General features: G+C 42.2%; 1 protein-coding gene across 1 annotated transcript in view; it reads right to left on the minus strand.

Moving 5' to 3' along the window:
- CERS6 (ceramide synthase 6) overlaps window positions 1-23,823 on the minus strand; it is a 146,756-nt gene that overhangs the window by 28,590 nt on the left and 94,343 nt on the right. Inside the window, exons 6-8 of the mRNA XM_075284229.1 lie at window positions 21,118-21,210; window positions 3,605-3,733; window positions 2,863-2,969 (exon numbers count right to left, since the gene is read on the minus strand). Of these exons, the coding sequence (XP_075140330.1) occupies window positions 2,863-2,969; window positions 3,605-3,733; window positions 21,118-21,210 (329 nt within the window). The remainder of the gene's footprint in view (window positions 1-2,862; window positions 2,970-3,604; window positions 3,734-21,117; window positions 21,211-23,823) is intronic.

The following is a 23,823-nucleotide window of genomic DNA, read 5'->3' on the forward strand; positions in this document are numbered from 1 at the left end:
GCCCATAATGACATTTTCAAATGTCACTTCTTTTATAGAAAGAGACTGTGAAAGTCTGAAGTGTTTTGTATTAGTCTCGTGTAAAACAGAGGAGTCAGAGCCGAGCAGAGTGTAATTGTAAGAAAGACAATGTTACAGCATGCTCTCCTGACACTTCTGCTCTGACTGACAATGAAGACAAAAACAATTCACTATATCAGCCATGAGTCCCATGTACTGTGTGACCGGGAACAGGGAATTCTAGGAGAAAGGAAGGATTGCAGGAAAAAAGCTTCACAGAATACCTAAATAGCAAGAACATTACCCTGCCATCCAGGGCCAGTGATACCAGTCTAAAGATAAAACTCAACTTGTAGGAGAAGGTCTGGATGAACAGCGAGACGAAAAAGCTACTTTCCTTAAGGCATACCTAAAATTTACATATTGCGTCTGCATAACTCAATAGATGAGATGTAACGCTATTTCGGATCATTGTATGACTTATAATTCCCATTTTTTAGCAGTTTCCCAATGCGTAATATATCTGGAGATTGTAGTTCTCTCGGAGGTAGTGGGTGTAGACTAGCTGCTATATACTGCATACAGTAAGTAGAGAAGAATCTGCTTCATAACTCTCTCTCTCTCACTCAGGGTTAACACTGCATGACATATATAGAGAAGCACTGACCTCTACTAAAGAGACTACTATGGCTGTGATAGTAAGCTCCTGTTTAGCTCCAGACTAAGCCTGTCTTTCGTGTTTTATCTCCTGTATTTCCTGCTCATTCCTCCCCTCTCCATAGACATCTGTAATCCTAGTTTTGTGATTAATAGGCCTACAATTCACTCTGAGATATAGCAGACATTTTCAGAGTGAAACTCAATTGATCAAAGGGAGAGCAGGAACACAGTCTGGTACCAGAAAAAAGAAGCATCTAGTAGTCCCCTGCTAGTCATTAATATTAAGCTGCCACCAATGAAGTCACGTCACCTAGCAGTGAAGCCATGGTGCAGCATGTGACTACTGTCAATATAATATGGCCGTCATTTTGTGAGAAATTAAAGGAATAATCTAGAAAACACTGGGATTAAAAGACAGTAAAGAGAGACTCTATGTCAAGGACCTCACGCTTACTTCCTACCATAGGCAAAAAATCTTGTAAAGAAATGTTCTTGCCTTTCGTCTTGGCTTCCATTGGATGTTGCAGCCACATGACGATGGAAACATGAACAGTTTATTATGCTCTGAGAATCTTTTAAGGACACAGCCAGACAATGTGGCAACCACAAGTGGTTCAAGTCCAACACCCCTCCCTAGGGTGATAAAAGCCAATGCAATTCTAGAGGTAAGACTGAGTTATACCTAAGTTTTAACCACAGAAACATTCGGCCATCGGACACCCAAAGCTGGTGGGATTTCTGAACTGTCTGGCTGTGACAAAAGCCTACTGGTAAGTGTTTTGTTTTCTAATAACATAATAATATCCTCTAACTATAGAAATGTGTTTTTTTTTTTTTACTTATTCCATTGGTTGCAGGATGGTCTGAGGTTCGCATTGAAGGACTAAGGTATGGGTCTGAGGTTTGCATAAAGGACTGAGGTCTGGGTCTGAGGTTTGCATAAAGGACTGGGGTCTGAGGTTTGCAAAAAGGACTGGGGTCTGGGTCTGAGGTTTGCATAAAGGACTGGGGTCTGGGTCTGAGGTTTGCATAAAGGACTGGGGTCTGAGGTTTGCAAAAAGGACTGGGGTCTGGGTCAAGGTTTCCATAAAGGACTTGGGTCTGAGGTTTCCATAAAGGACTGGGGTCTGGGTCTGAGGTTTGCATAAAGGACTGGGGTCTGGTTAAAGTGTGATCAGGCCTAGAGTCTCTGTTCTACATCTTTACGGGCTTGGTATATGATCTGCCTTAATCCTGGGGCCTGTTAAAGAGGGTTTACTATGATTACTTGTGATTGAAATACCAAGACCAAGGGGTATGTCCTATGTCAATACATTTGGCAGGAGAAAAACGTATTCTTTCTTAGGCCCCATACACAAGACCAAGTGTGCTGTCTGAGCAGGGCTCCTATGCTCCGTTTCGATATGATACTCATAGAGCAGGTCTTATCTTGTTCCATAATATTGGATTGGAATAAGACGGAACCCCCACATAGGAGTGAGTGATTCAGAGAAGGAATTTGGATATCATCTGAGTGTGTTCTGAGCACCTTCCATTAAAAAAATCAGCGCCCATTTGGCTAGCACACTGGGTCATGTGCCTGAGGCCTTAGACTACCAGTACTACTGCCAGTGAAGTGTGATGGTACACTGAATGTTGGCATTATGACTACCACTAGAATTCTGGTAGAGACTAACAGACCGGACATCATCCAAAGAACATCTGGTCTTTGGGTTGGATTCCCAGCGATCGTTTCGCTCCACTTTTTGTGACACTTTTTGCAATGTTTTTGGAGCTTTTATACACTACTTTAAAGTCCAATAAATTATATCTTGTGGATTTTTTACGTATTCTTTAACTATTGTGTCTTTTTGACGTTTTCCTACAGGACTTGGAAAATGTCAAAAAATCACGTTTCAAAAACGTACCAAAAACTAATCTAAAAAAAAATCTCGAAATTCAAGTAGCTTTCTACAAAACCGTGTCCATCTGTGTCTTCGTGGCGCTAACTAGATTATATTCCTTATTCTGAGAAACTCTTTTTGCAGCGAAATGTTTTAAAGTGAAGAATGAGGGTAACGGAGGATCAATGGACTGAAAAACAGAAAGTAATAGAATAAAAGCAAGGCGCTGGAATTATTACACATCAGAGAAGTTACAAGGCTTGCTAAATGATTATCTTTTCTCTGCAGAAGCCATTTCTTCAGTGTCATCATTACTTACCATAAAGGGAATACGCCAAGTCTAGCAATTACGAAGACCAGAGCAAACACAACAAACAGGAGGTCGCACAGTTTCTGACACTTGGAATAATTTGCCATTTTGGCTGCCTGGAATATAAAAGAGTAGACAGTTATTGTGCTGACTGACAGCTGCAGCGTGTTATTAACCACTGACATGTCTTTATTTCTGGCCTGCACATTGTTCATGTTGATGAAAATTAACACAGACTTTGCAGCTTTGAGAATATGCATTAAAGTGTTAGACACGGTTGCACGCGGCTATGGTACAGTAAGGGCCAAAACTACGATACAAATACGATATTAGAGACTATGGGGCACTAGAGACCTGTTCACAGGACGGAATCTGCTGCCGAGTTTAAGTTGGATTCTACTCTAAAAGTACAGTCCTAGGAGACTTCAGAAAGTCTTACAAAATTGTATCAAAGTTGAAGGTTTGAATGGAACCCAAAAGGAATTTCATGAAATTTCATCATCTCTACTTGCCATACATAGAGTTACATAGTAGACGAGGTTGGATGAAGACATCAGTCCATCAAGTCCAACCTATAATCGAACAATTCCCTACAGTGTTGATCCAGGGGAAGGCAAAAAAAACCCCCATAAGGCTCATGCCAATTGCCCCATTCCTTCCAACAGTCAGTATAAAAACCCTGGATCAATGAGTCCTTAGAATCTAGAGTCCGTAACCTGTAATATTGAGAGAGACAACACAAGAGACTCACCTCTAGCAAAACATCCGCCATGTCATGAAGGCACATCACCAAGGTACCTACTCGTACCATGTTGTTTACGTATGAGAATGTGATGAGGGATATCGTTGCGAGATGGTGAAGAAACATGATTCCAAAATCCTACAAGAGAACACAAAATTTCCATTTTCAAGGCGGCCATAGAAACATTTCAATATAGAGCAAATGCATTACCCATAAAGAGAGAAGAATAATGTCGTCTCTCCTCAACGTCAATGGTAGAATTGTATTTGGTTCTTAAATGGTTAGTGAGCATTGCCTTTACCGAGATAGATGGAAGTTGTACATATAGAAGGTGACACCTACTGCGGCATGTATGTACAGCTGGATCAACAACTACTTAGTATATATTGAGATTTCACATAGCACTTTGGGACCTCAACGATTCCCAGACAAGATGCTATTACTGGAATCGCTCCCTACAGGCCTGGGATCTTTCCAAAAGTCATATACAAAGCTATAAAATGATTCACATCTCTATGGTGTAAACAGTAGCCTGGACTCTGCTGGTAGCAAATCTGAAATGCTTGCCCATGCTGTAGATATATCGAATAGAGAGATTTTTACTGTATAACATTTACGGGTATTTATGGACTTCCTTGACATATTCTTTAAAATAGCCCATAAATTATTTTTTTTTATAAAAAATGAATTCATAGATTTACCAAGTTTACAGAAATATTGTCACATTCTCTACAGATGAGGCCATGGCCAAAATGTGTCTTTAAAAAGCAGCTCCGTGGTTGGGTTAGAGTGGAGGGAGGGCTAGTGTTAAGCCTAAAAATTAGACTTCATTTTAATCACGTAGCCCTGGTTACCTAGCGCACACATGCTGAAGTCCCCTCAATAAGAAGGATTGGTCAAGGTCTTAAGCCGATAACCACGAGTTACCATTATAATGTAATGCATCCAGTGCCCCTATATTAAACATATTCCTCCTGCCCCCTGCATGTTCCTCCCTGTAATAAGTACAATTCCCCCTTTTGCCATGCTGCCCCCTTTTCATGTGCACCACTCACTCCTTGGCCTGTAATGAGTGATTCTATCACACTCTAAGAAGTGCTCATTACTCTCTAAGGGAGTTACCCACAGTCATTATATGATTGTGGGTATCCTGCAGTGCAGGGACTCCTTCAGATAAGGACTCCCTGCACTAGAAGAAATTAATCACAGTGAGAACTTGAACTGTGACTAACCTGAAGTGCAAGGAGTCCATCAGCAGGTGTTGGAAGCTTTGTTTCAACTCTACCAAAACTGTCCCCAACTACAACTCCATGACTCTTACTCCATTGGCTAAGGGTCAGGGGATAATTGTACACATCAGGGAGAGTGTGTGCCTACATAGGCAGTACGGAGACTTACAAGTCATTCCTGCTCCGCTAGGGATTCTGGGTAAAAAATATGCAAATCTATTCTCCAGGATGTAATTAGGAGAACAGTGCACTCTGTACGCCACCCTCTAGAGGGCAGCATCCTTAACATCATGCATGACTCAGTTAAAAAGTCTAATTAATCATAATGCGGATTTAATTGACAAATTAGTATTTCTATTCCAAAAGGAACAGATTTCCAGCTATGGAGAGCGCTGTTTCGGCCTATTGGGCCTCCTCAGCATAGCGTAGGGATGTAGGCACACACTCTCCCTGATGTGTACGATTATCCCCTGACCCTGGTCTACTCTCTCTCATTCTGCCAAATCAGTATCCCTGGGATATGCTGAGGAGGTCCAATAGGCTGAAACAGCGCTGTCCATAGTTGGGAATCTGTTCCTTTTGGAATAGAAATACTAATTTGGCAATTAAATCCACATCATGATTAATTAGACTTTTTAACTGAGTCATGCATGATGCTAAGGATGCTGCCCTCTAGAGGGTGGCGTACAGAGTGCACCGTTCTCCTAATTACATCCTGGAGAATAGATTTGCATATTTTTTTATCCATTGGCTAACACAGTGGAATCTGGAATCCCACATTCAAGACTTTGATCTATAAGCCAGCTCAGGACCACGCATTTCCATCCCTTATATCCAATTTCGTTTTCTACTCCTCCTACAGGGTCACTGCAATGAAACCAAACAGTATCTTCCCGGTTTCCCAAAACGATTTCAGCTGATCGCTGGGGATCCCAGTAGAATGACACCCTCTGGTCAGCTTATTTTTCAATATCAATTGTTCCAATATCCAGGTGAATAAAACATAAAGAGTTAACTACACCTTTTACTCAGGTATATTTATAAAGGGTACACAAGGGCAATGGCTGACCTCTAATATGACATCTTGGAGACAGTGATAGGGATAACGTCATTTGATGCAACTATTCTTCATGAAGACTTCTAACAAAAAGTGGACAATTCCTTTAAGCCTTTGTGTGTTTGTTCTTTTTAGGTTACACCATTATTTTAAAGAAAATAAAATGAAAATACTGTAAAAATGTATAACCAATATATTCTCTAAAATAACATTCTGTACAGAGCTATGCCATGGTCGTGCTCAAGACTGATTCTTGATATTCATGGAAAATTCTTTTCCTCTCCAAAATATATTAAAACTGTCAACAAGCAGAAAACTTCCATTCAGATAACCTTATAATGTCAGCCAAGATGCTGGCCACCAATGCCAAGTAAGTCTGCAGTGCCACAAAGCCATATCCTATTTTTAGTCATTCCAGTCCAGTCTTTGATGAAAGCTCTCTGCTTGTATTTTATAATCATAAGATTAAAGAAAAAATATAAGTTTTATTTTACGGAACCGTAGAAAAGAACATGTAAGATTCATAAAACAAAAAAGATCCTTAGTCAACCTATGAAGCATACTAAGACAGATCGATCGGATATGATTAAAGTCAATGGGGGAAATGTATCAAAAACAGATGCAAAAAAACCAAAATGGACCGACCAGGACACCTTGAATCCATTGCACATAATATAACATTCATGTAAATGGGCACTAACTTTTCAGTCAACTGTGTCTCATTACAAAGGGCATGTGAGTCTAGGCCAAAATGTAATGCACTTTAATTAAAAATGTGGCTACTTTCTGCCTGAAAAAACGTTATTCATTTCCTGCCACTAGGTGGCTCCCTTCTAGCTAATTTGCAGTTCACTCCCTGTGCTAGGGAAGGTCCATACATAGATAACATCCGAAAGCAAGACGTTTTCACAATGAGTGGAGGGGAAGGTTCTTTTCTGTCTTCACACAGTGAATGGAGAGGTGAGGGGCTGATTCTCATCACAGCCTGTACAGACACGTATGCAAATGGCTTGATCTGTGCAAAGGACTGAACATTCGGCAAATCTCACAGCTTACAATGTAAGAAAAGTCTTCCATGTACTGGTGTGATTATGGATTGCATATTGTTGACAGACAGCAATCTGCTTTTCCTTGCCTGCATGTATTTAACCTATATTTGCAGTTGCTTACTGGATCTCCTATATTATGGTCAATTGGTATCAACTATTTGTTTGCTATTGTACAGTTATTCCTGGCAGAATGGCATAGCAGTATCAGTAATGGATAGGCAAGGGGCAGACTGCTCCTTATTGCACACGCCTACAGTCTCTGATACAAATGTAAAATGTGCTGCAGCCATAATGTGATTATTATCAGCAGAAAATATCATTTATAAAGGATTATATAGTCATCAAACAGACTGACCAGCACATATTTCAACTTTCATAAAAACTGCCTTTGCAACAAATTACAAAATATAAATTGAAACGTGCTTTGTCGAATCCGTTTTTATTACTAATCGTATATTTTAATTCTGTATTCCTTATGTTATTGTAGAGGAACCCATCTTGCCCAAGGCATCATCTGCTGTTGAGTAGGTTGTAGGACATATGTGTGAACAAGGCTATCCCTGACCACTATCATGGTGGCCATTTTCAGTGACCGCGGGCCCCATATACCTCCGGGCTTGGTCGCAGTCGCACCCCCTGCGACTACGATTGTTACACTACTGACTATTTCCTTAGAGTTACGTTAGGGCGGGCCCCAGAATTATTTTATTTGGTGGACTGCATTCCAACATTGACCACAAGTGACTGAAGTAAACGCCATGTACAATGCACAATCCATCTGCCATATGCAGCGATTCAGCCGTATAGATTTGTCATGGATGTGTACTCCGCCTCAGATCGGATTGTGAATCATTAGTATAAAGGATGCTTATTGCGTCGCTCTGATTACTCCACTCCATGTCGATGAATGATGTAGAGACTGTATCACTAATTATACTCAATTACTGAACGGAGAGATTAAGACTCTTGTTATGTAGTGATCAGGATCCTTCTAGACGTCTAAATGATATTGGGGGAAGAAACAATCAGTAATAAAGTACAGAATGTCTTTGTTATATAGAATACGCTCAATTACTCCGACGTGCAAATCACGAGACAATTTATTTGCAAATCTTTTCTTTTTTTTCCTTTTTTTTTTTTTTTTTTAAAGGGAAGATTTGATGGGTTACAGTGGGGCAAAAAAGTATTTAGTCAGTCACCAATAGTGCAAGTTCCACCACTTAAAAAGATGAGAGGCGTCTGTAATTTACATCATAGGTCGACCTCAACTATGAGAGACAAAATGAGAAAACAAATCCAGAAAATCACATTGTCTGATTTTGTAAGAATTTATTTGCAAATTATGGTGGAAAATAAGTATTTGGTCACCTACAAGCAATCAAGATTTCTGGCTCTCACAGACCTGTAACTTCTTCTTTAAGAGTCTCCTCTTTCCTCCACTCATTACCTGTAGTAATGGCACCTGTTTAAACTTGTTATCAGTATAAAAAGACACCTGTGCACACCCTCAAACAGCCAGACTCCAAACTCCACTATGGTGAAGACCAAAGAGCTGTCAAAGGACACCAGAAACAAAATTGTAGCCCTGCACCAGGCTGGGAAGACTGAATCTGCAATAGGCAACCAGCTTGGATTGAAGAAATCAACTGTGGGAGCAATAATTAGAAAATGGAAGACATACAAGACCACTGATAATCTCCCTCCATCTGGGGCTCCACGCAAAATCTCACCCCGTGGGGTCAAAATGATCACAAGAACGGTGAGCAAAAATCCCAGAATAACGCGGGGGGACCTAGTGAATGAGCTGCAGAGAGCTGGGACCAATGTAACAAAGCCTACCATCAGTAAGACACTACGCCGCCAGGGACTCAGATCCTGCAGTGCCAGACGTGTCCCACTGCTTAAGCCAGTACATGTCCGGGCCCGTCTGAAGTTTGCTAGAGAGCATTTGGATGATCCAGAAGAGTATTGGGAGAATGTCCTATGGTCTGATGAAACCAAACTGGAACTGTTTGGTAGAAACACAACTTTACGTGTTTGGAGGAAAAAGAATACTGAGTTGCATCCATCAAACACCATACCTACTGTAAAGCATGGGGGTGGAAACATCATGCTTTGGGGCTGTTTCTCTGCAAAGGGGCCAGGACGACTGATCCGGGTACATTAAAGAATGAATGGGGCCATGTATCGTGAGATTTTGAGTGCAAACCTCCTTCCATCAGCAAGGGCATTGAAGATGAAACGTGGCTGGGTCTTTCAACATGACAATGAGCCAAAGCACACCGCCAGGGCAACGAAGGAGTGGCGTTGTAAGAAGCATTTCAAGGTCCTGGAGTAGCCTAGCCAGTCTCCAGATCTCAACCCTATAGAAAACCTTTGGAGGGAGTTGAAAGTCCGTGTTGCCAAGCGACAGCCCCAAAACATCACTGCTCTAGAGGAGATCTGCATGGAGGAATGGGCCAACATACCAACAACAGTGTGTGCCAACCTTGTGAAGACTTACAGAAAACGTTTGACCTCTGTCATTGCCAACAAAGGATACATAAAGTATTGAGATGAAATTTTGTTACTGACCAAATACTTATTTTCCACCATAATTTGCAAATAAATTCTTACAAAATCAGACAATGTGATTTTCTGGATTTGTTTTCTCATTTTGTCTCTCATAGTTGAGGTCTACCTATGATGTAAATTACAGACGCCTCTCATCTTTTTAAGTGGTGGAACTTGCACTATTGGTGACTGACTAAATACTTTTTTGCCCCACTGTATATCACAAACATATATATCGTCTATCTATAGGATGGATGATAAATGGTTGATCAGTGGGGGTCCGACCAGTGAGATACCCACCAATCCTGGAAACAGAGGGTTTTTTTTAAATAACATTGAGAATGTAATGGTGGCCCATATGGCGTGGAAATAGCCAAAGTACTGTACAGCACTTAGCTATCTCTGACCTGCCCACTGAAATTAATAGGGTGGGTCATGTCTGAATCCAACACTACATTTTCAATGGAATCGGTGGGTTCTCAACAGTCAGTCCCTCCACTGAATAGCATTTCCAAAAGTGAATGGAGAGGGGCTGCGCAGGTGCGAGTTTCTCCACTCACTTATATAGGATTTATGGAAACTGTTTTTGCAGGACAAGTTGCAAAAATAAAATTATCCTGCAAAAACAAACCCACCTTTAGGACAGCTATCTCGAAAATAGGGCCACGTCTACGTGAATAAAGAGTGGCTGCACAGGTATGGATGTCTCCATCTACTTATAAGTAGAGATGAGCGAACAGTGTTCTATCGAACACATGTTCGATCGGATATCAGGCTGTTCGATGTGTTCGATTCGAATCGAACATCACGTGGCAAACTCCCAAAAAATTTGATTCCCCTCCCACCTTCCCTGGCGCTTTTTTTGCACCAATAACAGCGCAGGGGAGGTGGAACAGGAACTACGACACCGGAGGCATCGAAAAAAATCGGAAAAAGTCATTGGCTGCCGAAATCAGGTGACCTCCATTTTAGACGAATAGTGGATTTCAAATCCGGGTCATATGAGAATGTGAACTTTGTGACTAAGAGACAGGGATAGCTGTACAGGCAGGGATAGCTAGGGATAACCTTTATTTAGGTAGGAATGTTATTAAAAATAACTTTTTGGGGCTCTATCGGGTGTGTAATTGTGATTTTTGTGACAAACTTTTTCCAATAGGAATGCATTGGCCAGCGCTGATTGGCCAGAGTACGGAACTCGACCAATCAGCGCTGGCTCTGCTGGAGGAGGCGGAGTCTAAGATCGCTCCACACCAGTCTCCATTCAGGTCCGACCTTAGACTCCGCCTCCTCCGGCAGAGCCAGCGCTGATTGGCCGAAGACTGGCCAATGCATTCCTATGCGAATGCAGAGACTTAGCAGTGCTGAGCCAGTTCTGCTCAACTACACATCTGATGCACACTCGGCTCTGCTACATCTGATGCACACTCGGCACTGCTACATCAGATGTAGCAATCTGATGTAGCAGAGCCGAGGGTGCACTAGAACCCCTGTGCAAACTCAGTTCACGCTAATAGAATGCATTGGCCAGCGCTGATTGGCCAGAGTACGGAACTCGATCAATCAGCGCTGGCTCTGCTGGAGGAGGCAGAGTCTAAGATCGCTCCACACCAGTCTCCATTCAGGTCCGACCTTAGACTCTGCCTCCTCCGGCAGAGCCAGCGCTGATTGGCCGAAGGCTGGCCAATGCATTCCTATGCGAATGCAGAGACTTAGCAGTGCTGAGCCAGTTCTGCTCAACTACACATCTGATGTAGCAGAGCCGAGTGTGCATCAGATGAGTAGTTGAGCAGAACTGGCTCAGCACTGCTAAGTCTCTGCATTCGCATAGGAATGCATTGGCCAGCCTTCGGCCAATCAGCACTGGCTCTGCCGGAGAAGGCAGAGTCTAAGGTCGGACCTGAATGGAGACTGGTGTGGAGTGATCTTAGACTCCGCCTCCTCCAGCAGAGCCAGCGCTGATTGGTCGAATTCCGTACTCTGGCCAATCAGCACTGGCCAATGCATTTCTATGGGGAAAAGTTAGCTTGCGAAAATCGCAAACTGACAGGGATTTCCATGAAATAAAGTGACTTTTATGCCCCCAGACATGCTTTCCCTGCTGTCCCAGTGTCATTCCAGGGTGTTGGTATCATTTCCTGGGGTGTCATAGTGGACTTGGTGACCCTCCAGACACGGATTTGGGTTTCCCCCTTAACGAGTATATGTTCCCCATAGACTATAATGGGGTTCGAAACCCGTTCGAACACTCGAACAGTGAGCGGCTGTTCGACTCGAATTTTGAACCTCGAACATTTTAGTGTTCGCTCATCTCTACTTATAAGGGAGCTACGATAATTGTTTTGCAGGATAAGTTGTAAAAAATACAACCTGTCCTGCAAAAAACAAACCCCATATGGTTAGTTTGATTTTAAAAAAAGAGGAAAAATCCAAGACAAAAACTTGCTGCTTTGGTAAGGTGTTTAGAAAAATTAATTGGAGGATTCATTCCGGCTATGGCATCTGAATTATGTCTGCAAATGAACTTGAAGAAACCTTGTGGCTTAAATAACAGCCATGGGCTCTTCAGATGACTATTTTATTGGCGTCTGTATCTGTGTTTTATAGCAATGTGGATTGGTTGACTGTTTTTATACAGAATTGGTTCTTACATACTACTTACTAACTAATGTATCTTACAGGAACAATCAATTCACACCAATAATTCTTATGGGAAAAAACTCAAACTGATCCTCAAGTAACCAAGGTCTGGAAGAAAGCCATTGATTTCTTACTGATAGGTTTTCTTAAATTAAATATTCAAGAAAGACTGGCTCCCACCCAATAGCTTCTAGCAACAGAACGGCTTCGAGGGCACCAGAATTAGATGCGGACGAGTTGTCGACAGATCCAGTAATAACAGAAAATTTATTAGATCCTCCCTGGGTATTTTAGGAACAAATAATAATATAGGAGTTTGACATTGGACAAAGGAGCGAGACTATGGTCACATCTTAGGCAAAAAGCCATGAACCCAAATTAACACGGGAACTCGCAACGTAATGCTACTGTATGTGGACCATACATACCATGGGGCACACCATGCAGCTGCTATGGGACCCCAGAGGATAAGTGGTCCAGTCTAAGCTAGTCTTATCCATTATATTCAAACCTGTCTGGGCATTTCTACTCCAGAGGTCCTATATATTTGCAAAACAACGGTGTGAAGAATTAAGGATCATGGGAATAAAATGGGTCAAAAAAGCACCAAGTCCACCTATAAAAAAAAGTAAAAAGAGAGACACCGAGCGCACTAAGTGTAGTATACACTCGAAGAAGGACACAACTTGAAAAATGACCAATAGGCCTCTCACCTGATGGGGTTGTGATGGAGGCACAACACCCTGGAGTACAGTGATGAAGTGAATACTTCGGGTGAGAGTGGCAGCGGTTCCGTCAGTACAGCACAACACGTTTTGGGTTACAGAAAACCCTTTCTCAAGTGCATAAATCACAGATCCACGTCGGGCAGATGCATCCTGCCCGACGTGGATCTGTGATTTATGCACTTGAGAAAGGGTTTTCTGTAACCTGAAACGCGTTGTGCTGTACTGTACTTCATACCAATAAAAAACGATTCTACCAATACACTCATTTGACTCTTGCCTTCTCTACATGACCATCGAGTGCGGATCCTTGCTTCCATTCCATATCCAAGTCCACCTATAGGGTGGACCATATCTTAACTACTCTCTTGCCTATTTTCTCGGTGCTACAGACTGGTTTCTCTTGACCTATCTGAGTCGGTCATCAACCACACCAGGACTACTTCTAGAGGAGGTGACCTTGTGGTTCACTGTAGCCAAGTCCAGATCCCTCTATAGGGGTTTCAGGGTGAGAAACAGGAGATCACTTAGACAATGTCCTCAGGAGTGGACCAAAGCCAAAGCAGTAACGTGACACAATAGGTCCACACGTTACAGAGTTTTGGCCAATAATCTCCTCCTAAGCCTTGACTATGTGACAATCTTCTTGTGTCTTGTTTTCAACCTTTGGTTATGCTAAAGGTTTTATCAAAACATGCTTTTTCTGCAGAAAGGGACGTATTTGACTATCATCTGGTGACGTGATAGGCGTCATACATACGGCAGGGCCATGTGCTGAAGGCTGTACAGTGACGCATAGCGTTCCCTGTTGCTTTGTATTATGGAGACGTAGGCACTCTGTGGTGTGTATTATATACTGTATATTCCTCTGTATGGCATTGTATTAAAGGGTTACTCCTTTCAAAAAGCCATACTTGTAGAATAGAATAGCTTCATAATATGGCATTCACTGGAGCGCATTGAGGTACAGTGAAGTCTAATAGAAGTCTATGACTACCGAATAGCTCATGTTGTAAGCAGATGTAATATACTTTTGTGCAGAGTCCCAAAGGGAACATTCAATAGGTACAGTGTAATTTTCGCTTTGACCACTATGGTAATTTACAGCACAGCGAGCCGAACGGCTTTTGTGGTTTTGTTAAACAGATTTTAAAGCCATCATCGACAAGAAAAGCCTGTGGAAATGTGTTTTCTAAATGTGACACTGCTAGATGGTTTTCCTAATCTGAATGGCAATCCTCAGGGGGTAGAAATATCATATACAGACAAGTGAGCTGAAGAACAAAACCAGGAGCTAAGTCAGAGCGAAGGAGAAGGCAGATTATCCAGGCCAATCGAGGTATTCATGAGACCTCCATCGTAGGCAGAAACGGATGATAGTCCCTCCGGGGGGTGCAAAAAGAGCAACAGGAGCAGAATTACAATGTACAAAATAAGGCTCAGACAAGTTAAACTTAGGCCTCATGCACACATCAAGTGTTAAGGCCGAAGGGGGAGACAAATTAATACCAGAATGCACTCAGATTAAATGTGAGTATCATCCGAGTGCCTTCCTTCTTCTACAGATTTCAATGAGGGGTTCCAATACATCCTGTTCTGATGTCACAGAGCAGGATAGGACTTGCTGTATAGTCATCGGGACAGCTCCCCCATTATAGTCTATCGGGTCCATAGGTTTCCGCAGATAACAACTTTTTAAAGGGATTCAATCAATAAAACAACATTTTTTTTTTGCCCTAACACGCAGGAATAGCCTTAAGAAAGGCTAGTCTTCTCCTACCTTTAAATGTCTTCTCCACGCCGCCATTCGATAGAAATCCCGGTTTTCTTCTGTATGCAAATGAATTCTCTCGCAGCACTGGGGGCGTCCCCAATGCTGCGAGAGAACTCTCCAGCACTGCCTCTGTTTTCACCTGGAACGGCCTCTCCCTGCGTCTTCTTCCGGCGCTGGCCTCAAACTTCTATGCATGTGCAGTCGGCTCTGCCGTCAGGTCTCAGGCAGAGCCGTCTGCGCATGCCTGTGGCCATTTTCTTGTGGCCGCTTACCCCAGCTTACTATGCAAGGAGCCACAATAAAATGGCCGCTTACACCAATTTACTGTGTAAGCGGCCACAGGAAAATTTTGCAGGCCCGACGGCAGAGCCAACTGCGCATGCCTAGAAGTTTGAAGTCAGTGCCAGAAGAAGACAGAGAGGGAAGCCGTTCCAGGCAAAGATAGAGGCGGCGTTGGAGATTTCTCTCGCAGCATTGGGGACGCCCCCAGTGCTGCAATATAACTCATTTGCATGCAGAAGAAAACCGGGCTTTCTACTGAACGGCGGCGCAGAGAAGACATCTAAAGGTAGGAGAAGAAAAGCCTTTCTTAAGGCTATTCCTACCTGTTAGGGAGAAAAAAAATGGGATTTTAATGACTGAATCCCTTTAAGTGGATAGGGTCTCCATCTTTTGAGTCCACATGCAGACGCGAATGATGGAGATCAAACACTAGCGTGAACCTAATGTAAGAGCAGTGAGTCTATAGAACTTACAGCCATGGGATGTGGTGGTGTCCGATAACTTTAAGAAGGGTATCACTGAAATTTCCCCATTGTGGGACTATTAAAGGAATATCTTATCTTATCTTAAGATTTGTATTTAAAAGTAAGAATATCACAGGTTATGGGAACTAAAAATTTTTGGTATACACTGATCCAGGGACTTAATCCAATTGCTATATTTGGAGTTAGGATGGAACTTTTTACTCTCATGGGGCAACTGGCATCAGCCTCATGGGGTATAATATGGAACTTTGGAACAAATTTCGTATGAGATTCTTAATACACTTGGGTGCAACTTGTAATACAAGAAGTGGTGGAAAACAATGGCGTGATCTGCCCTGGCGTTCTTTTCATCCCGTGACATGTTCTGTAAAAGGGCTTTGCCAGTAGTTTGTATTTTGGAGATAAGTGGCAATCTCTACAGGGGAGAGAGGTACTAGCGAAACACTTTCACAATGCGCCTGGATGAATCAATCTCCCCCCATAGTGTCATCCAAGGTAACATATATTTGGTGGAGGAAATGACCTGTCACTCAGCAAAAGTGAATTTTCCCTTTCCAATTTACCAGTTCTGACAAAGCTTTCTATTGTAATAGCTATAATGGTATTTACATAGAAATTCTTGTTCGGAAGGAATCCTAGGATATACAAAACAGAATTCACAAGCGGATGTTCTACGTGTATATTAGAAGTTCATGTTCATCCTTGCATATCACTATTTTGTACTCTGTTATCAAAGCCTCGGCATAAGTAAGGTCATTTAATATTGCTGCGGCAGTAGATACGGCACAGACCGGCTTAAATATTTTTGCTATTCTGCGCTGACAGTCAGGGAAATTGAAATCCCAAGACAACCGGACTGAAAAGGAGATCAAGGATACATCCCGCACGCCGCGCTAGTACTGAAGACATTAGAGAGTTGCTCAAATAATTCACATCTAATAGGAGGTCATTTGTAAGAGAGCCAAATAAACCTTAACCATAAAGTACATGCTGTTGAATGGGGAGATTGCTTACATATATTAGGATACCTATAGAGCGCCCTCTAATGGTCAGAATAAGGTGAAAAAAAATTATTTTTGTAAAATAACGAAACAACCATAATGATAAATAACCATACATAAAGGAATCAGAGCTGCCATCTTGCCTGAGCTGTTGTAGAGATATGCTTTACAGCAGCCACATGGATCACAGAGAATAACAGATAGGAGATGTTCTAAAAGTTCTATGGAAGTCACCCCTCGTTCACATCTGTGTTTGCATGGGGACCCCCCTGAACGGAATACCAAACGCATTGCCAAGCAGTGTGCAGTGAAAGCACATGGACCCCATGGATTATAATGGGGTCCATGTGCTCTCCGCGTGGTGTCCACAGACAGAAAAGTACTTCATGATCTACTTTCATGTCCGCATGATTCGTGCAGGCAGTGCACGTAAAGCACACGGACCTCATTATAGTCTGTGGGGTCCATGTGCTTTCATTGCACACCGCTTGCCAGTGCATTCGTTAGTCCATTTGGGGGCTACCCATGCGGACTCACCGAATGGATTGCCAAACACAAATGTGAACAAGGGGTTACAGTGCACAGAAGGAGTGGAGGTGAGCTGTGTCCATCACCTATTGTGGATGCCCGATCCTGTGTTATCTGTACAGTGATCTTTTATTGCCCTGCCTGCGATGAAAATGAAATGGCTGCTGAGAAGTGATCTCTACAGAACAGGGGGTGTCAACCTAATTTGAGGCTGCAGGACTTAAGGAATATATATAGACACTGTAGTAATAAAAGATTAAAATAAGGCACCAAAAATATGTTTTTGAACATAAAAGCCGGATAGGTCATTTTTCATGACCTTCCTTTTACAGGAAAAACTTGTTTTGACACCAAAAGACCCAAGAAATCGAGAACTAGTTCAAACAACATCCAATAAGTGGATGCAAAGCTTCAAAGGAACTGGACTTCAAACACCAATTTTTTGATTTATATATTAAAATCAGATGAAAGTGAAAAATATAACTTTTTTTCTAAGCTTTTTTTTTTATTTTCTGACTATATATTTTTAAAGTTGATTTACTGTACATGGTTATGGGGCGGCCATCTTGTCTGAGCTTCTCCTCGGTTCTGTTAATAGTATTTAATGAGGTGCTGTTAGGGAAGTGCCAGACAGCAGTTCCCCAGTGCTGTAGATGAACCCTGGAGGAAGGGGCACAAGAGACAGTGAGCCCTGGTCTGAAACCCCCCACTGTCCCCTCCTGCTTGCCGGTCCTATCCTAGGTAATAGGTGGCAACTGAATGACAAAACCTTTCCTAAATACGTGACGCACAAAATGCGGACAAGACAAACAACAAGGGAGGTCAGCTAGCCAGGGGTCAGTAACAGCCCAGCAATGCAGTGTCAAAATCAATATCCAAAAGAGTAGTCAATAGGGAAAGCCAGAGGTCAAGAATCAGAATACAAGGAAAAACAGCGAGAGAAAAGCCAGCACGCACAAGGCAATAGCAAGCACCAATGTGAATGTGAGCCTAGAATAAATAGGGAGGAAGAACCCACCCTGGAGTTGATAGGTAGACAGGCTGTGAATCACAGGGCAAGGCTAAAATTAACCACTTAATGAACAGAGGCAAACAAGGGCAGAAGACGAGTGTGTTGGAAATTCAATTACAGAACTAGAGCCGTGTTCACACAGTGCAACCAAAAACTCTAAGCAAGGAATTAAACTGCACACGCCTCCTGCACCGCAGCAAGCGAGCAGAGGGTGGCGCAGTGACCTGAACAGGCAGAGACGTTACAGGTGCTTTACAGAACAGTCATGGCCATAGGTACCAATAGACTGGAGCTAACTCATTGAGTTTTTAGGCATGCTCTGTGCAAATATGGTGAAAAGATAAGCTGTGACATCTACTGTTAGTACTGGATGCAATGATGTGGGGATTGTGATGTTATCTTTAGAGGTGTTACCTTCTATTGTAATGCGGTTTTTGTTAGACGTGAGAGAGATAACATCTACAGAATTGGCAATTTGTAGTCTAATATTAAGCTTAGTAGCCAGAGTTAAAATTGCAGGATATAGTACTTTCTTTAAAATATAGATAGGGACATGAACAATTTAATTAATATCAAATATTTTTTAAAAATGTATATGTTTAACACAAATAGTAGGTCATTTTCTGGTGACACGTTCATTTAAAGTTTCCAGGTAGAGCATGCATAGAGAAGACAAACTCCAAATGTGGAGAAAAGTAAAGGTTTATTCTTCTCATATCACATGCAACATTTGCAAGCCTTGAGAATGGCTCCACCTTCGAGCTGTGGTATTGCACACAACTTTGTGGGAATAAATCTGCACATTTTGCTACATTTGTGGATCTGTTTCATCTTTGCACAGTTTATATTGAACAGTATATATGCATGGTTACGGTATTCTTAACCAGCTATTGAAAATCTATAGGTAAGTGCCATCTCCAACTACCAATATTGGCGTTTGCTTGACACATTCAAAGGTTCCGACCACGGCCATTGCGCCTTACAATCACACAGGACAGATTTAAAAATCAATCCAAAGTGACTTTGTCCATTTCTTTCCTCTGAAGCTTTCCTATAAACTTCACTTCCCCACCAGATGGCCATCATTAAATAATCCATAAAAATCTATAGAAGGCAGAAATCAAGACGGTCAGTGACAGAAATATTCTTCATGATCAATCCTATATAAATCTGCTTAGGTAGAGGTTAGAGCCGGACGCAGGACTTCCAGATCCATGGCTTGTATTTATATCCATAGTGGAGTCCAGCTTGTCTGACTTATACACATGTCCACTTCCCCTGCAGTGCCTCCACAGGAAAAGATAAGCATTACAAGATGTCCATTGAAATTTGTAGGCTATCCATACAATGTAAGGAGCATACTGGGTCCTCCAGAGTGGATGATGCTCTTGGCAGCCCCTTTTCTCCCTGACTAATAGGCTCATCTTTATTCTAAAACTGCCATACACTGTAGATTAGGGGTTGTCTATTATTTTTTTAATTTTCTGGCATATCCTTATGGATAGGCCATAAATATACAACCGCACAGTAACTTTGATGGGAGCTGAGCTGCGCTACCAGCACCTGGTCTCTATACAGTGCACTGAAGTAAGCACTGAAGCCAGCACCTGGCTTGGTGCACTGTATAGTACACAGACTAAATGCACCTCTGAAAATACACCTTTAGCTGTGCTTTGAGTGATTTCTGGGTGTCTCTGGGAGCTCCTGGTATCTCCTGCATTTGTTTCCCTGGTTCAGCTTCCTGCTATGTAACTTTCACCCTAATCCCTCTCACCTTACTCTCCTCCCTCCCTCCCATACACCCCCTCCCTGTCTCTCTAGCTATCCCACCCTTCCCTACCAACTCAGACCAACCCCGACCCATATTATTTACTTCCATTCCAGGCTTCTTCCCGCGAGACATCTCCTCCTTCTTTACTGATTCTGCAGACGCACTCTCTTCTCCGAGCGCTGCTCTGTTCTTGGCAGTGATGATCCACATCTATTGCACATGCGCAGTAGAGGTGGATTATCAGCAGCAGTGCGCAGAGCAGCGCTTGGAGTAGAGAGCGCACCCTGCAAAATCAGTAAAGAAGGAGGTGCCATCTCACAGGAACAAGGGTAAGTATAATGGAGTGCAAGTATAATAGAGTGGATGGGGGCGGGGGTAGTAGAAGTGACGATCTGTTTCCAGAAATGGGGAAGAAGATTGTCACCAGATAATCAGAAAATGTCCCTGGGTCGGTCACATGGCCACCCTAGGTATATGGGTAACTATACATTTTTGATTAATTATGTTATTTAGAAAGTAGGAGGGGGAGGGTGTTTAGATTAGTGTAGGGATTTCCAGTTATCCTGGACAATCCCTATATGGACAGCTTTTTAAGGAAACATAATTTTGCAATACTCTGTCACAAAGTATCTATCCTATGTATGACTATGTGTTGCGAGTTGCAGCCTGTCTAGGGGTATGATAACATGTCCCCAACCAAACACGAGCTAAGATAAGGTTGGATACATCTGTAAACAATCATAGTAAAGATATTCTGTATATTCTGTCTAGAGGTTGACTCCTTGGCATAACCTGTCCTTGCAATTCCTCCTTATCAATAGTATCTTAACTACTAGGTGATTCTTAAAGGATGATGCAGAAGCAGCAGCCTGTGGGGTTAAATCAAGGACTAGGTGTATCTGTCTCCAACCACATATGATTGTCCTGAGATGACGTATCACAGAGTCCCTATCATAGAATATGCTGGCATGTCTAAGGACCGAACTAGACTAGCACTCCTATGTTCCCAATAGAAACCACATGGGACATGTATAGTATACGGATATAACTTGGATACATAGTGTATATATTACTGTTAATACATTTATGCTCTATTCCCTCAGCTATCATTCCTTTTGAATCCCCCTGACTTTTCTATCTAATTTTATTCTACGTACAGAACATTTACCGCCACAAGTATTACGCTTATTGCTTTACAGGCACGGTAATATTCGATGTAAGTATACCCTTGTCATGGCAGTCAGCAAGAAATAGAATCTATAGAAAATGAATTAATAGAAAAGTAAGCAAAAGCATAACATTTTGTTTCCAAAGAACAAAGAAGGGATGTGTTTTTCCGTTTAACAGCAGAACTACTTTTGCCTTTTAGTAAATTTCCAAATGTAACAAAGTGCCAACAAAGCAAAGTGATTTTACCTTCCTTTTGATGTCTGTAAATTGAGAGAACATCAAAGACCAGTAGAAAGACAATTCCACAATGTAGTAGTAATGCAAATCTGCCGTCAATTGCTGCAAAGAAAAGTTACATTTTAGTATTATTGGATTTTTTTTTCATTGAGCAGATAAATAACAAACTATGGATATGAAATTATAGCAGTGAGCATCGTTCATGGGAAATGGCCCAGGTGTGGGGGGTAGGACCCTGACCAAACTGAGCTGTTTACATGGGAGTCACTGTTTACAGTCTTTTGCATATGATCTGTTTACATATGTTTACACCCGTTACATAAGAGCTTCTGAGCAGCCTGATTGCTACAGTAATGAACATACATAACGCCATCAAGTCCTTGCACACGACTGAGCACCGTCCATGGGAAATGGCCCATGTGTGGGTGGTAGGACCCAGACTAAACTGAGCCATTTACATAGGAGTCACTGTTTACATATGTTTACAGCTGTTTACATAAGAGCTCCTGAACAACCCGAATGCTACAGTAATGAACACACATAACGCTATCAAGTTCTTGCACACGACTGAGCACCGTCCATGGGAAATGGCCCATGTGTGGGTGGTAGGACCCAGACTAAACTGAGCCATTTACATAGGAGTCACTGTTTACATATGTTTACAGCTGTTTACATAAGAGCTCCTGAACAACCCGAATGCTACAGTAATGAACACACATAACGCTATCAAGTTCTTGCACACGACTGAGCACCGTCCATGGGAAATGGCCCATTTGTGGGTGGTAGGACCCAGACTAAACTGAGCCATTTACATAGGAGTCACTGTTTACAGCCGTTTACATAAGAGTCAACTGCTACAGTAATGAACACACGTAATGCTATCAAGTCCTTGCACATGAATAAGTCGCATCCATGGGAAATGGCCCATGTGAGGGTGGAAGGACCCCGACTAAACTGAGCCATTTACATAGGAGTCACTGTTTACAAATGTTTACATATGATCCGTTTACATATGTTTACATAAGAGTTCCTGAACAACCCGATTGCTACAGTAATGAACACACGTAACGCTATCAAGTTCTTTCACATGAATAAGTCCAATCCATGGGAAATGGCCCATGTGAGGGTGTTAGGACCCCAACTAAACTGAGCCATTTACATAGGAGTCACTGTTTACAACTATTTATATATGATGCGTTTACATTTGTGTACATATGAGCTCCAGAACAGCCCGATTGCTACAGTATTGAACACACATAATGCTATCAGGTCAATACTGTACCAGTTGGACTGTTGGGAAGCTCACATCATAACTGACTATGATGTAGTGACTTCTATGCACACGGCACAGTATAGTCTGGATCATACTGTGCACACACGGACCGTTTCCCACAGATTGAACTCAGTCGTGTGCAAGGGCCCTCTTTGTTAACTGTTCACAGGTTCTAAATCCATAAGATGTTTAGTTATTCTACATTTTATACATTGCTTATTTGTATAGAGATAGTACGAATTCCGTCAAATGGGTAATGGGGTTTTGGAGTCATTTCATACCCATGACCTTTCCACTTCGGGTATTTTTCTGCAATGGGTGGGTGGAATTTGCGACATTTATGCTACATGAGGCTTCAGCCTATGGCCGTGCCACAAGGAGCATAGACACCATGTTTTAGCCGCAGCGTTTTACAGTCCCTGCAAAGTGGATGGGATTCTAGCAAATCCCATTCACACATTGCAGAAAAAATACCTGCTGCATTTTTGGAAATCACAGCATGTTTCCTCTGCGGACTTTCTACTTCAATTATACCTATATGGAAAATGCTGATGTTTCCACAGATATAACACAGCATTTCCGCTGCATGTATTCTTTTGCAATGTGTGGATAGGATTCGCTTTGCATAACGCTGTGGTTTTTGTGATGGTGTTTACCCCACGTGGGGCCCCGGGCTCAACTGTTTAATTAGTGTCAGAGGAATTTCCAAGAGATATTATAATACAATAGATCAGCTCAGTTTCTCCTTCATGCACATTGGGGGAGAGTTATCAAATAATATGCTCCAGATTTCTGACAGTAAATCTTCCCCACTGACTACAGCTCACACCATAAAGTAAGCTTATAGCGCTCCTATATAAGTCATTTATTTCTAGGTGCCTGCTGTAAAATCAGGAAATTTGTTACAGCAACCCTGCCGAAACCATGTAAAAGTGAAATAGAGTGAAAATTTTTATATCTCTCTATATTATAAAAATGAATTCTTGTCTGTCTGTCTGTCTGTCTGTTCTCTAATGCAAACCAAACAACTGGACCGATCTTCACCAAATTTGGTACAGCGATACTTCAGGTATCCGGGAAGGTTTAAGACAAGACTCCAGCTCGCTCGGATGTACCGTTGCTGAGATACAGCATTCTAAACACAGTGCCCCCCCCCTTAGCCAATACAAACCTGCAAGTCTTTCACTCATATTCCAACTGCAATACACATGGTCACTCCACATGCACAATACAACACTGATATCCAAACTGAGATATACGCATCAGAGGATTAGATACACAGATCAGCACACAGTATCACACGCCAGAGGATTAGATACACGGGTCTGCACACAGTCCCACACACCAGAGGATTAAATACGCGCTTCTGCACACAGTTCCACACACTGAAGGATTAGATACGTGCGTCTGCACACAGTTCCACGTGCCGAAGGATTAGATAC

The sequence above is a fragment of the Leptodactylus fuscus genome, chromosome 8 (genome assembly GCF_031893055.1).
Source record: "Leptodactylus fuscus isolate aLepFus1 chromosome 8, aLepFus1.hap2, whole genome shotgun sequence".
Lineage (NCBI taxonomy): Eukaryota > Metazoa > Chordata > Amphibia > Anura > Leptodactylidae > Leptodactylus > Leptodactylus fuscus.